The following is a 15482-nucleotide window of genomic DNA, read 5'->3' on the forward strand; positions in this document are numbered from 1 at the left end:
AATGATTAAAGACTCAAAAGTGAAATTAATATGAGAATCCAAAAATTGTGTGAGTGGTTTTTATGTTCAGGGACAAATTTGCCCTCCTCTTGAATTCTTCTGATGTAACACTTTCCTTTTAATTTTAAGGAATTTTTTTACAAAGAAGTAGTAAGCTTCTCATTTAGATATGTTTATTTTAGTTTCTAGATTCACAGAGGGGTTGGATGAAAAGAAAGTTTCAAACTTCCAGAGGCAAAGACTTAAAATTCGTGTCCTCCTACTTTCCAATCCAGGTAACAGAGCAGGTGCAGGTGAAAACCTTCCCAACATGGAGCTTTTTCTGTTCTTTACAAGGGTCCTGCAGAAGTTCATGTTCTTTCATTCCCCTGGAGCATCCATTTCAGGTCTGAACACAGTAAGATGCGCTAGACTTTTAGTAGGTTTTTTTTACGATCTGGTCTAAGACTTGATAGTCTTTTTTTTGCTAATACATAAATCCACACACTCCTGTGACCACAGAGGATGGTACAGGTGTAATGGTGACAGAAGCCTATTTTTTTTCACTTTTCGCAAAAATTTATAGATGTCTCTAAATCAGTCCTTCAGCCTGGCTATTTTAAATAATACAGTTTTGTCCACTTCCAGTAGAGGACAGACCATAACAGCAATGCCAAAGGATGGTTAAACCTTGCTAGATACAATATTAGAATTTTGCTGCATATCTTCATGGTGCTTATTGAGCTCTGTATCCTCATGTTGTTATCTTCTCTGAAGTGCCAACTGTGCTACTACATATCCTCATAATTTTGCATCTCAGAGGGAACAACTTTAAAAAAAATCAGAGCTGCGCTGGAAGTTGTAGTACTCCAGATCCTCACAGCCTCTCTTGTTATTCAACCGAGGGCTCCCATGAGAAAAGCTAAAGTAACTTGCAGGACATTTCCCTTGCAGCTTTATATGTGTCTGTCTTCTGAGCTGTTTGCACTTGGAGAAGGTGACTTTTTTTATCAGTTGGAAAATATCTGTGAAAATTACAATTTATTTAGCCTTACCAGGAATAATAATAATAATAATAATAAAAATAATTAATTCTCTGCCCCTGAATTTTAAACATTAAAAACACTTATGAAACTATAGGGGTGTTCCACTGAAGACAAGGTTTGAAAAAGGCAATCACTGTAGAAAAGATACTAAAGTTGATGATGATGTTTCATTTGCTGAAGCTGTTCTTTCTGATATCATTAAAGTACTCAAAACAAATCAGATGTTTCCATTTCTTGCTCCTATTAACCTTGAAACAAACCACATTTATTTATAAGTAAAGATTATGAAGCCATAGAAAGAAAGTGATAATTAAAAGCATGATCACATTGCATGAAGAGGTGGGAGGTGATACAATCGCACTGTCTTTTCCTGAGTGTTTCTGTATGTACAAATCAGCTAATCTTACTTAAACATCTGCATACATATTGATTCACATGACCTAAACTAACCTACCATCTGAGGCTTTTCCACATATTTATCCTCAGAGATAGAATCAGATCAGAATGGATGTTCTGGGTTGACCTTGGCTGGATGTCAGGTGCCCACCAAGCTGCTCTAGCACTCCCCTCCTCATTAGAAATGTGGAGGAGAAAATAAGATAAAAAAAGCACTTGTGGGTCAAGATAAAAACAGGTTATTGAAGCAATAGCAGAAGTTGCACTTGTTAAAGTGAAGGAAAACAAAAGATGTTATTCTGTACTTCCCATCAGCAGGTGATGTTCAGGCACTTCCTGGGAAGCAGGGCTGCTCTGCTTGTAGCACTTGCTCCAGAAGACAAACACAGTAAATAACGGATGCCTCTCATTCCTCCTCCTTTCTCTTAGCTTTTATATCTGAACAGACATCATATGGTATGGAATATCCCTTTGGTCATTTTGGGTCAGCTGTCCTGGCTAAGTCCCCTCCCAAGATTTTGCCCACCCCCAGCCTGTTGGTGGTGGTGGTGGTGTGGGGGGAAGGTTGGCGAGACAGCCTTGGTGCTGTGGGAGCACTGTGCAGCAGCAGTCAAACCACTGGTGTGATATCCCCACCTTTCCAGCCCCCAATACAAGCACAGCACTGTGAGGGCTGCTATGGGGCTTGGCCAGACCCAGTACAATGGGGTTTTCAGTCTTTTCCCAGCTCTAACATTTCAGAACAAAGCCACTCAGTTTAAACACTGTTTTTTCACTTGGAACGTTGGAAACAAAATGATGAAAATAAATTATTTTTTCATGAGCACAGCAGGCCCCTAGTCTTGACTTCTTGCCAGTTTCCATCAGCCCTGGAGAGGCCAAACCTCCATTTCTAGGTCTCTACTAACTTAGAAGAAGGTGGACATCATCAGAAAAATGGCAATGTCAGATTGTTCATGAGTTATTGCACAGTTGCTTAAGTTTGTGAGATCACCAGGATGAACGCCGTTATGGAGGCTGGAACTTCTACAGGCAAGACCCACACATGGTAGGACAAGGCAGAACCCAGTTGTACTAGAAACAGGACATTCATTCACATCTGATGTTCACCAAAAAGGCCCACAGTTATACTTAGAAAAGTACTTAGTCTTGTTGGTCTGCCCAGTTTCCATGGACAGTTTGGGCACACTCCTGTCTGACAGACCAGCTGACTAACTGCTTCTCACTCTGAGAAGAAACAGCAACTTTCCCTCCACCACATGACACTGACAGCTGTAAAGGGGCAATTTAATCTTTTGTAAGTATTTCTCTCATTTCCCTGATATTTTCTGTTGACCTTCTTCCAATGATGAAAGGCCAACAATGCTACAAGCAAATCAAAAAGCCCTGGAAATTTATTTCACAAATACATCTGTGTCAGATACATCTGACACAGCTTACCATGTGCAAAGAAATAACTTCTGTGTACTTGTTATAGCAGATCACTTCTGAGGAAAACCTTAAGCCAAGTTGACCTGAGTCCAGAGGGTCATTAAGATTTTTCCTGAACATTCTGTAAATGGATAACCTCAATAAATAAGGCATGCACTCGTGGCAAACAGCTGGTGCTTTTGTAATGAACCTTCTGATTTGCTATTAAACATTGCATAAACACTGTCTGCAAATTTGAGCGGTCTGAAAGCTCCCACCTCCTGGCAATAGTAAGAGAAAGTTAAAATTGACTGAAAGTCGAAATAGCCCTAGGTCGATACTGCTTCAAGCCTCCGTGTCTGCTTTCTCCCTGTAGGTAGCATGGGAGTTGAGTGGTACCCTTGGTTCAGGCATCCTCAGGGTGCCACCCAGACATGTCAGGGCTCGTTGGCCGAGTGCTGGTGCGAAGAGCATCGTTGTTTACTGAATAATCACTACAGGGTGTGTAGGGGACTCTTCCCTCCCCATGCCTGATGAAGGTCACCTCTTTACTATGTGCATATTGCTTGTCCTGACTTTTCCATTGATTATGAAATATAAAAAGTTTCTGGAATAGACACTGAAGAGACCAAAGCCTTTACATGTCATTGGAAACCTGCTTATCACAGATCAGGAGCAGCCCTCCCAGATATTGCTTGTGTAAACCTTATTTTTCTTCCTACTGTCCCACCATGCAGTCAATGAGCATTTATGATGGTCCTTTCTATCTAAACTTCAACCCTGATGCAGAATGACATATAATAAACCAAACTCCACCTAGAAGTGCAATAGGAGGTAAACTCCAAATACTACATGATTCATTCTCTTTACTGTAGGTGCCCTTTTATCACACTACCATATAATCTTTGATTTATCTTAAAAATATTTTTGGCAATTAGCAGGGATCATCCCAGTTATGAAGAATTCTTATCATTTTAGGACTAATATACAAACCGTGACCAGAAAAGAAAAGTTATGGAAAGGCACAAAGATCATCTATGCCTCTGTGAAAATCCATTGCAAAGGCATCAGAATGTCTAGACTGTGGCCACAGCCTGCTCCAGTACTGAGTCCATAGACCCCGGTATGTTACTTTTTCTTTGATGAAGGAAAAGCCATCTTCTCTTCACATTCCATTAACTGGCAATACTTCTAGGAGTAAGCGAAGAAGATAAATCCACTTCCATGAGAACTTTAAGTTCTTCCCATCAACATCCTTCTGAAGGCAAGAAAATAGAAGCAGCAAAGCTCATGTTAGTGCTTCACTGAGTTCCCTGTGCTGATTACACTTTGAGGGTTTTCAATTAAAAAGTCAACAGTCTTGTCTGAACTGACCCTGCTTTTTGTTCCAGGACCTTTATTTGCCTGAGCAGCCTAAAATTCTGCCTTTCATATGGCAGGTTCCTATGTTGCATGACCACCTCAGGCTCTTTGCTGAGGTATCTCTGTTTATCAAACGGTTGTTTTCTGTCTTCAAACCAAATAATCACTGGATGTAATTACCTGGAAATTATTCTCCCTCTCAATAAATGCAGGACCTTCACAGCTTCTGCAAAAATGGTCTAATCGTGCTGAATGAGAAAGAATCTAGAGGTAGGCATCTGGCCCTATTGAAGGCAATGGCAGATTTTACCTGGATTTGAGAAATACTAAGGATTATAATCTTCATGTATTCAGTTATCCTAAAATACTAGGCTGCCTTAAACCCAGATTGGCCTTTGAATCAGGAGTGTATATACCTGTGCACCTGCTCACACACTACAAAAGCACTGCTGTTTCCTACAATTTTCACTTTTCTGTGGTCATGCAGAAATTCGCTGTTGTATGCCAATAGCTCCCTCCTGCCAGGAATCCCTGCCTCGCTCAAAAAATATATTCAGTTTTTAAAAATTGATGAAGTTGAAGCATAGCTTGGTTTTCCAAAAAACAAATCTGCCAGCCCTGTATGAGTGGCTCAGGTACACATACTTTCAAATGGCACCGCACAAACAAGTGACATTCTTATAGAAAGCTAAAATAATAATATTTGAACATCAGTGATGTTAAATGTCTCAATTCAACTTCTTGCCCTCCTTCTAGAAAATTTTGGAATTTTTAGTCCAGGACCTGCTGATAATTTAAAATCCTTTGTGCCCTAAAAGGACACGTGCCTCCTACTCTGCTCCAGGCATGTATTTAGCAATGGGAAGTGCTTGCCATTGTCATCCTGTCAGGGACACACTGGATTTAGCCCATGTCAAACATGACCTGGTCACAGACCTGCAGCTATCCAGTCCTTCCAAAGGTCTATGTCCATAAACTATTTACCTTCCTCACTCACCCAGGTTGTTGTTAGTTAACCCATTAGATAGCATTGCTGGTGACGCCAAAGGATGCAAGGAAGAAACCCTGCAAGCCAACCAGTTAGGTGCTGTGTCAAGCTTTGAAACTAGGTGAAGCCAGAGCTCACGTTATTTGAATTTCTAGCAGATTGACAGCTGCTGTTCAGAGGCTCCCTGGCAGCTGTTGGGCCAGCGGTATGCCGCCACTATGCTTCTAGTCCACATTGCCTGAATCAAAGGAGATCTGAGTGACAGTGCTGACATAAGTCAAGCCAGCAGCTTTGAGGACAGGCAAACCTTGGAGGAAGAAAAAGTATCTTGGGTATTAAACAATTTGCTTTTTTAGTTGAATGTGTTTAGAATGAATTTTTTCCTCTCATGCTTTCTATAATGTACCTCCTGGGCATATGCTGTTTGCCTTAGACCTTCACAGTAATGGAGCTAATTACTTAGCTTTCACATAGGACTGAGGACACCCTGGCTAGCAGTATCAGAAAAAATCAGAAGAAAACAATAACAGCCCCACGGTTCCTCCCCAGTCCCTTCAGAGCCTTCCCATAGGCTTGGTTCTCTAAGGTGCTTTCTCTGATGCTCATGGCTCATTCTCTCAAGTAGAGAGAAGGACCTAACCTTGCTTCTCCAACACTAACGCCAGGGGTCCTCAAACTACGGCCCGCGGGCCGGACACAGCCCCCCAGGGTCCTCAATCCGCCAGGGGTTGGGGGGGGAAACCAAGCAGCTGCAGATGACTGCCTGTCACTGCATCCGCGCACCGTCCCCCTGTTTAAAAAGTTTGAGGACCCCTGGTCTAACCCCTCCAATCTTGTTTCCCTTCCCCGCACGGCGTGGCTCTCTCATTCCCTTTTGCTGTTTCCCAGACAAATCCAGGAACAAATCTGCACAGCTTTACAGGGTCCCCTCCCACCACCTGTACTCTTTGTTCTGCCTTTGTCTGCCCCCCACCTTTCTGCTCACCTTCCTTCGCCAGGTGGGACTGGCAAAACAGGTTCTCATTCTGGCTTTAGTAAATCTCCTTCTCAAAAAGAAATCGGACTTCTCTTATTCTGGACCTGACTCTGTGAGGTGCTGCAATCATTGCCCCTTTCAGTTCAGTAGAAAACCACAAGCCTAAGGCTAAATCTTAATAGTTCCCATTAAGCTTTTAATTCAGGTCTGTGAGGAACCTTACCAGCAGTGCTAGGTACAGGTTTTCACAGATATATCCACCAAATGCTAGACATACATAGTAAACTCACCAGAAAGCAGCATCCACAGGCATCCATCCCCTTCGCTGTCACATCCTGCTTCCAGTCACATCCATTCAAATCCCGGGTGTGAAACTGCAGTGCCAAATGAGAATGCCAACAAGTTCACAGGCTCAGGGGACTGCAGGCTAATTCAGGCTGGAAGGGACTGCAGGACATCAAAGCAGAGTCAGATCATGAAGTCAGAACAGACTGTGCGGGGTTTTATCCAATCTGATTTTTAATCCAGGTGGATCCAAATACAGATTTGTACATACGTGGGTGTAACAGAAAGTACAGTACCTCTCCGGGTCAAAGTTAAATTCCAGGATGGTATAATAAGCTTCCCACTGTTCTGCTTCCCAGCAGAGATCTGATTTTGGCAGACATCTCAGGCTGAGATGCAGAGTCTTTAGATGAGCTTGCATGGTGTGATGCTTATTGTTCTGTTTTGCCATGAGCAGAAGGCACTGGTGTGGTGTTGTAGAAGCAATCGCCACGACAGTGACAAGTTGCTCATACAGCAAATTATCTCTAGACAATCACCACTGCATTACCGCTTCACTTTTCTCTGGGGATATATTTGTAAATAGACATGCTGTAACACAGAAAGCTAAGAAATACTGACTAAATAACAAAGTCTAGTGATTCTTAAAATATAAAAGAGAGTCAGTGTACTGGACCAGGTGCCCTGTAAAACAAAAGTCCTCCCATTTTAAACAATCTTCTGCAAGGTGCTGAAAGAGGTGGTTCAGACTAGTAATTTATACAGTTCCAGGATCCAACAGAAATACTAAAAGTTATGAACATCCTCTGGAATCAACTGCCTCGATCAGCAGAAGTTGATGACCTCCAGCAAGAAAAAATTTCAGAGCTGCTCTTCCTATGCTGCGTGTTGGTGGTACCTCAAGACACATGCTGGTAGTTAAAAGCATGTGCAATTGGCAGGATTCAGCTACAAATTCAGGCACACAAATTTCGGTGTCTGACTGCAAGTGTTTGTATGTGCCCCAGTGACATAATTCAGTTGGCTAGCTCTTGAGTATTTTGAGCATCTTTGAGATGCTTTATGACAGCTGATGCTCAATGAGTAGCCCAGAAGAGTGTTGGTCTCCCACTGGGCCTCTGAATGTCAGAAAGGTATATCAAATATTCTAAGATGCCTAAAGTTGGACTAGACACCCATGCCTAGGCAAGTAAGTAGAGGTTTAATCTACACTGTCATTAGTCAGTGGTCATTATTCTTTGTCGTTATTCATTATTCTTCTGAATACAGACAGTGGAGCCTAGACAACAATTTGACTCAACCTGAATAGACTTAGGTTTGTTCAGCAGTGACTGAACCCTGCCTTTAGCGTCATTTCAGACACCATGCAGCACTGGAGATACCTGCACAGGGTTAACAAATGTGACATACAGAGATTTGTTGCCTTCTGATCAGGAAGGGCACTACTTGCCTTCAGCCAAGTGAATAGAGGCTCTGTTGTATTTTATATCATAGGCAACCTGTCTTTGATAGTTGTGCTGCTCAAGGAACAACCTTAGTCATGTCATTATCCCCCTAGTAGGTTCCTGTGCAAAAGTCTTATCAGCTTTGGCATATACATGACTTCCATCTGCCCTCCCATGGCCTTCAGTGATAGCATCCTCGGTTTTGCTCCCAATACATGTCTATATTTGGACACTTGACTGAGGGACAATATAGGTATCACAGCCTCTGCCAAATTTTAAGTGAGCTTTTAGGCTGGTGTGAAAATAGCGAGACTTACTTCCACTCCTGGAAGGAGCATCTGAAAAGCATTTGGAGTTATTTACTGATAGAATTGATAGAAATGACTTCTAGCAAGCTGTCCTGACTTGTGATAAAACACCTATGTGCTGAAGTTAGAATCTACAAGACTTTTTATCCAGCCTTTGGACGTTTAGCTCTACCACGAGTGGAAGATAGATAGATAGATTTGTCTTGAGCATACAGGAGACACACAGTAGATAGAACTTGTTTGTATCAGACTTAAAAGACTTCTTTATAAAGATTTCTTTATTTCAGATTGCTCCTTGCAAGTTTCTCTGCTTCTTAATTTCATGTACTAATTTTTTTAGGCCATGTTAGGGAAAGGAGAGAGTTGAGAACTTATACCAGGACAGAAAGATGGGGTTAGAGATGTCCAAGGATTCTGCTGTATATATCCCAGGAAATGGTTATACAGAAGGAATAATTCTTCAGTCAGAAGCAGTATGATTACAGTTGAATTACAACAAAACTATTAAACTTATAACCATTCCTACTAAGTCTTTTGGATTTGCCATGAGCCATTTTGCCTGAGCAGAGAAGTCATGGGTGTTAATAGCTTCAATTTTAGGCTTATGCAGGAAACTCTATGATTTCTGATCTCACCTAAATGATTAAATTCCATCGAAGTGCTCCCACAGTGCACAAAAGTTGATCTGAATGTAGAGGTTTGTGAGGTTTGGCTATAAGTAAGATTTGGCTGAAAAGGTGTATGAATCACTCTGAAAAATGGGCAGGGAAGAAATTGGGCATTCATGCTTTTCAACAATGTTATTGATGGTATATTTGTCTCCAGGACATTACCCTGTGCTGGAAAGCCACAGCTATGTAATTTCTTAGCTAAAGTGGTAGCCACAAGCCTGCTGTAGCCCTTCCTCCGATGCTCTGGAAGAGTATAACCATGAATCATGGTGGCAAACTGGTCCGTCAGGCTCCAGGAGAGGGGGTACCCATTGTCATCCAAGACACAGACACTGGGGAAGCAGCAAATGAGGTTAGCAAGGTACTTTTGGCACCTTGGGTTGTCTCCCCGTGACCAGGTTTTGCTGAGCAGACTGGCATGGGAGATGTCCAGGCAAGCCAACGTTAAGTTAGGGTCCATCCTAAGAGACAGTACACAAAGGGTGTTAGACAGAAAGCTGTGCCTCACATTCTCCGAGCAACTGCACTAGATTTAACGCTGCCTTCTCCAGTCAAATAGATTTCCAGGTCTATATCAGAAAGGGGAATCAAAGTGAGCTGATTTCATTAGGCTGGAAGTTTGGAAATAATTATAGAGGGCAGCACCACCCCATTTTAGAGTTTGAGTTTGAGCTCCTGAGTCCACACAACACGTTCCAGAGGCACCTTGTTCCTTACAGGAAGAGTGAAGAACATGTTAAGGAAGGCAAGGAGCCTCAGTGACATATTAGGTAGCACAGGGGAGTGGAAAGGTTTTGTTTTCCAGTCTCTCAGCCTCCAAGACTGATAGATTCCCTCTGGATTTTGAATCCACTGCTGAGAAATTTATTCCAGGCGTAATGGAGCCTCTTGTTTCCGTATCCTTCTGCTGTGATGTCAGACCAATGTCTTGCCAGCAGAGGGATGTTAGAAAACTTAGAAGGCTTCAAGCAGTTGTATAAAGCTCTCTTGTGAAAAACAAACTGTGGGAGTCCCAGATCCATCTATCAAATCTAAGGAGCCTTAACACAGGAAAAGTCAAAGGAGGTGGAAAGCAGACCTGTGGATCCCACGATTCATGATGAAAGGAGGGGATGGGGACTATTCTGGAACGTAAAAAGGCCAAGGTGATAGACTGACTAAGGAAAAATATTGGTAAGTATTTAAGGGAATGAGTCCTTCTTTACCAAGTAACTCCTTAGTCAGGTTTTTGACCCAGTCACAGAGAAAGCTCAGCAGTCTTCCTGACATTGTTGATGTAAATATACTTTCAGGAAATATATTGCTATAGTAATGACATCAACAAATGACACGGGGTGCTTAAACGTACTGAGGTCTGACATCTGGCAGCGTGTCCGGGTCTGAGTGGATAACCATCTGGAAAGAGGATATTTTCACATCTACCTGCTTAGATAAAGCCACAGTTTTGGATATTTCACATATTCCATCCTGGAGCCCTGTGTATACAAAGATAAATACGAAGACACTTCAAAAAGAAAGCATTTTGGGGGCAAATAAAGTTCAATAGTACACTTTAAATGGAACTAGCCAGATATTTGAAATCTCCAAAATTATTGGCTATGTTCCCTCCACACTCTGGCTTTACATACATGAAGGTCAGAAGGCACCACACTTTTCATCTAATTCAACCACCAGAACAATGAGGACACAGACCCTCTCCAAGTGACCTTCCCATTGAACTTCTACCCTCTGTTTGAGCCACAGTGAATTACCCAGTCCTAACATAAGGATTTCAGTCATGAAGGAATCACCTAATCCATAATCACGTTAAAAATGCACATGTTATTTCCCATTTAGGTCTTGTCTGGGTTCAGCTTTCAAAACTGGCTCTAACTAAGCCTCTAATTACCACATTAACTACTGCTCACCTCAGTCTGCATGTTGTCTACAGAATCCTATGGCCAGTAGCAAAATTAAACATCAACAAACATGCCTTCCTGACAAGGAAACAGCTTCGTCTAATTAAAAACAGAACTTGAAATGGTAACAGTGAATATGATATAGACAAAATTCAAAAGCTAGAAAAGCCATATCCTAGATCTTGTGTTTTACTTGAGTAAAAAAAGCCTTTCTAAAGAGCAGAATGGCAGGATCTACACTCCGTGAAGGCTTTGTCTGTTTTGTTTCCTCTAAACCAAGTAAGGCTGGACTGTACCTTGTATCTGAAAAATTTGTCCCCAGTTGACTGCATTTGGGTTTTCCAGTAGCTCCTGGTAAGCCTGTAGCTCCTTGTAGAAAACTGCATAAGCATTGGTATAATGGTCAAGGTCATCCATCTCATTCTAAGGAGAAAAAATATGGAAGTATTAAAAATTCTCTCCCTTCCCACATACGTCTTTCACATTGGAGAAGGACAACCCCAGAGATCTAAAGAATGTTCCAAAGCTTCAGGTTGGCTTCTTTTAGGACATTTTCAGTAGCGACTCTCGAGCAAGACAGTAGAAATATCTGTTGCTCTCCACAGTGTCATATTAGCAGAAAACAGCAATGGTAGTAAGGCCTCACGTACCCAAGACAGAGTAACCCAAACCTGGTGGCAATTTCTTGAAATTCTTGCCTAATTCATTGTTCAAAGCTCACTTCTACTGCTGGTTGCCCCAAAAACTACACTGTGTTACTTGGTTGCCAAGGTCAACATGTTTAGACCTCATCTCTTCTGGTAAACAAAATAGTACCAATGCTTGTTCTCTGTCCCAGAGCTGAAATAGCACAGGCTGGCCTCATCAATACTATTAAACTCTCTTAGTCTCCCAAGCAGGTTGGAAAGGTCCAAACTTCCAGCTGGGGGTTGTCCATGTCCTGTGCTGACTCCTGGATTGCTGATGTAGGAGAGCTGGTTTTCCCAAGGATTTAATTCTTTCTAAATTGAAAGACAAATTAATCCCAATGCCAAGGATTTAACAGTACCCCATAGAAGCCTACATCACCAAGGGCTTGTTTCCTAGCCTGGCATGGGGGAAGCACTCACAAATGCGTGCGACTCAGAGATTGCTTCATCACAGTGGACAGAGGGGGTTAAGACATTGTTCACTCCCAGCTTCTCTTTAACACTGCCTGTTACAGACTAAAAGACTGCAGAAGGACCCTTCTTTCACCTTGTAGTCACATCTGCCCTATCACAACCTCACTAAAAACTCTTTTTTTCTGTCTGTCCAAAGGCTAGAAAGACAAAAGAATCCTTGGAAACTTTGGTCAAGTGGCATGAGTGCAGGTAAAATGTGTCTCCGCATAAGCTGTGCAAGTTAATCTTCAGCTGTATACTTCAGAAATAAGTTTGGTTATGCTAAAATCAAGGCAGAATGTTTCAGGATAGAGCACTCCCTATAGTGGGCTTTGTGCTGGCACCCACTGGGATGTCCTATTACACTTTACACCTCCACCTGTTACACACTTCCCAGATAAAGCTAGCTCCATCCATAAAGCTCTCGGAAAGCTGAGAGGGAGGCCACAGTCGCATTGGATCTACCTCTCAGAAACACAGGCAAAAACATGTCAATCTACCTCCCTCTGAGGCCTGGTAATAACAGCTTTGAAATCTGGCCATGAGTCCACCACCACCTCCTTCCTGAAGGGGTTCCCTCGGTTGATGTTCATCACAGCTCCATAAACCTGCAGGATGGAGAGCCAAGAGGAGACAGGCAGTTTGAGACCTGCTAACGTGGCACACATGCTATAAACCAGAGGCTGAACCAGTGACATAGAGCTGAAAGCACACATTTAGGTTGTCATACACACACACAAACACCCCACATCATAGGTTGATACCTACACATTCATCAGTACAGCATATCACCATGAAGATAAACCATTGTCTAACTAGGCCAGCCTTCATTACTTTGGAGAGGAGGTGGACCAGTTTGCTTCTTTCTTTACTTAAGTATGTGGATTTGGGTTAGTAAGTGGGGCCAAACAGGTATCTCAGGTGTAGTCATCTATACAGCAGATACCAGTCTGTCCAGAAAAACCACAACCCTCTCCCCACAACTCTGGTTCCCCAACAAATGTCCCGATTCACTTACGGAAACTCCACAGAAAACAACATCTCAGCACTGTGTTACCTTGAGGGACTCAGGGAAACTCCACCTTAGCATTTTCTCCAGCATCTGCAGCTTCGTGGAACAGTTGAGCACCAGCATCTTTCTTGCTGGGAACACACACAAGGTAGAGTCACTCAGAAAAGCAATAATGTGGAGGGACTGAGTGGCATAATTGCTAATTTCATAAAATACAATAGCTCCCACAAATGCCCTGTTTCCATTTTCCTATGGAAAGCGTTTTGGGAATAGTTTTTTTTCAATATCTGGATGTGCACAGAGCAGCAAGATGGAATGGTGTTCGGCAGACCAAGTTGGAGTCAGAAAATCCTGGGCTTAATCTGTTATTCTATACGAGGTTTCTTGTGCAACATCAGGCAGGTCACTTACAGATAGGTTCAAAAAGAGGGCTTTCTCACATATGCCCCACAAAATCGTGTTAGCTTTTGCTGGTAAAACCTGTGAAAATACATTCTACTGATTTCTTTTTTTTTGAAGCCTGGATGTACTATGTTAATTCAGCCTTTAACTTTTTAGGCTATGATTTGGGACAGCTCATCCCGCAGCATAACTTCTTCAGCAGAGGAGTTACTGCAAGAATGACAGCCACAAATCCTATTTGTGAAACAGCTGCCTTGCCTTGGTAATTTTTTTCTTTTCACTTTTGCTGTAAATCTAAACTAGCCCATCCAAAATAACAGTTACAGTCTGTCAAAAAAAAAAAAAAAAGACAAGGAACCTACCCCCCTCAAAAAAACCTGAAGAAACCCCCAAACCCTAAACCAAAAAAAACCCCAAGAAGCAATGAAAATCTATCTTCACTTAAGAAGCCCAAGGAAAGAATTCAAACTCTAAGGTTTCTCAGAAGTACCACATCCTTCATCCTCTCTTTTATTTCCTAAATGCACATGAATTAATCTTAAAAGCATTTCCCTTTGCTGCAGTTTGTTGTACATCTTAACGTACCTTTACAAATTATCGCAGCCATCAAGTACCCACCTTACTACTAACAAACATCTTGCAAGCAGCCACCTCAGGATCACAGATGGAGCAATACATCCTGTGGCAGGGGGCTGGGTGGTCATCCATCCTCAGCTCCCATGTTCACTTATTAGACCCTATATGGCTACTACAGAGGTACTGATCCACCAGACAGATCGCAGGTAAGACAACAACCAGGTGTTACTCGATCTGATTTTCCTATGCTTTTAAGGGAAATAAAAAGCACCGGCATACTACAAATGTTGAAGGGTCTTAGCATTGACAGCTTACCTTGTCAGCACTATATATTAACCTCATAGTTGATTTTCTACTGAGTTAAGTCAAGGAGTCTTTCCAAGACAACTGCTATGTCTGATCTGTTACCCACAGAAAAAGGCTTTTATTCACTTATCCTTAATAAAATGTGCCAATCTGGCCGTTTTCCTATTTTGTTTAATTCTACAGAATGCATGGCGTATATTTTTTTCTAAAGGCTTTTGTATTTCATAACATGCACCTTACTTCTAGGTTGTTTTGGTTTGAAACATTTATTCCGGTTTCCAGGCGACAAGGCTTTAACAGAGAAACAACTGCCTACGCCACAGCACAGCAGTATACATGCAACTACACCTAAAGCAGCGTTGATATGTGTTTGAATATACAGCTATTTTCAATTAAGAACAGTTCTTATACCTCTATGCCTAGAGGAACGTTCAGACTGAAAACAAATACTGCACCGACAGACCACTCGATCGTTTACCTGCTTTCAGTCTTGTAGCTTGTCCTTCCAAAGTGCAATGGTGAACTTGAAGTGAGGAGACAATAAAATGCACTCTCTTTGTGGCCACTTCTGCAAGGGGAATGATGAGACCCCTTGCCCAGAATCTTAAAACTATAATTTCATTGATCCAAATTGTTCCAAACCGGTATACTACTCCTAAAAGCTTTATTCTTTCTTTCTTTTGGGGAGCATGGAAATAAAAGCCAGATCCAGCCACACCTTCAGAAGAGGAGGGACTCTGTAAGCCTAGTTAATAAAGTGTCGAAAGGCTTGTGCAATGGTATAGGCTCTAGCAAGAACCTTTAATTTTTTCATTAAGACACTTGATCTCTTTGCATTCATACCAGTAAATTATCTGCTTTGCACATACTTTATAATTATCCTTTTTCTTCTTAGTGGTAGTGAAATTAAAGTAGTCGGTTCTCATTCCCAGTGGCAAGCTTCATACAATGAAGGAAATAAGAGCCTGAGATAAACAGCGACATATTCTGCCAAAGAGAAAACGAACCCAGCCAAGCGGCCCCAAGCGTCGTTTTGAGGCGGCAGACCTGTTCACCCTTTGACCGATTTTTCAGTTGTTCCAGTCTGTCCAGTTTGATGATACTAACCCATACTGTCCTTTTGATTTGGACTTGACAACCACATTGTTTGTGTTGTTTGACAACACAATTTTAAATAACAACAATAAATACATAAATACCTAAATTAACAACAACAAGTCAGAGGAGCCAATAAAGAAGGAACATCCAATTGTTACGGGAGAGCAGATGCAGAAAGATGT

General features: G+C 41.9%; 1 protein-coding gene across 3 annotated transcripts; it reads right to left on the reverse strand.

Moving 5' to 3' along the window:
* Nucleotides 1-946: 946 nt before the first annotated feature.
* On the reverse strand, nt 947-13614 carry GLYATL3 (glycine-N-acyltransferase like 3). Of its 3 annotated transcripts, XM_056343046.1 has the most exons (6): nt 12964-13614; nt 12407-12514; nt 11061-11187; nt 10215-10341; nt 6435-9327; nt 947-4089 (listed from the first exon to the last, which is right to left on the reverse strand). In XM_056343046.1, exons 1-5 carry the CDS (start codon nt 13039-13041, stop codon nt 8721-8723), a joined length of 1047 nt encoding a protein of 348 aa, XP_056199021.1. In that variant the 5' UTR covers nt 13042-13614; the 3' UTR covers nt 947-4089; nt 6435-8720. The 3 variants fall into 3 exon arrangements, with proteins under 3 accessions (XP_056199021.1, XP_056199020.1, XP_056199019.1); XM_056343045.1 differs by lacking the exon at nt 12964-13614 and having other exon boundaries at nt 6448-9327; nt 12407-12886; XM_056343044.1 differs by lacking the exon at nt 12964-13614 and having other exon boundaries at nt 12407-12886.
* Nucleotides 13615-15482: the final 1868 nt, after the last annotated feature.

The sequence above is a fragment of the Falco biarmicus genome, chromosome 6 (assembly GCF_023638135.1).
Source record: "Falco biarmicus isolate bFalBia1 chromosome 6, bFalBia1.pri, whole genome shotgun sequence".
NCBI classification, from domain to species: Eukaryota; Metazoa; Chordata; class Aves; order Falconiformes; family Falconidae; genus Falco; species Falco biarmicus.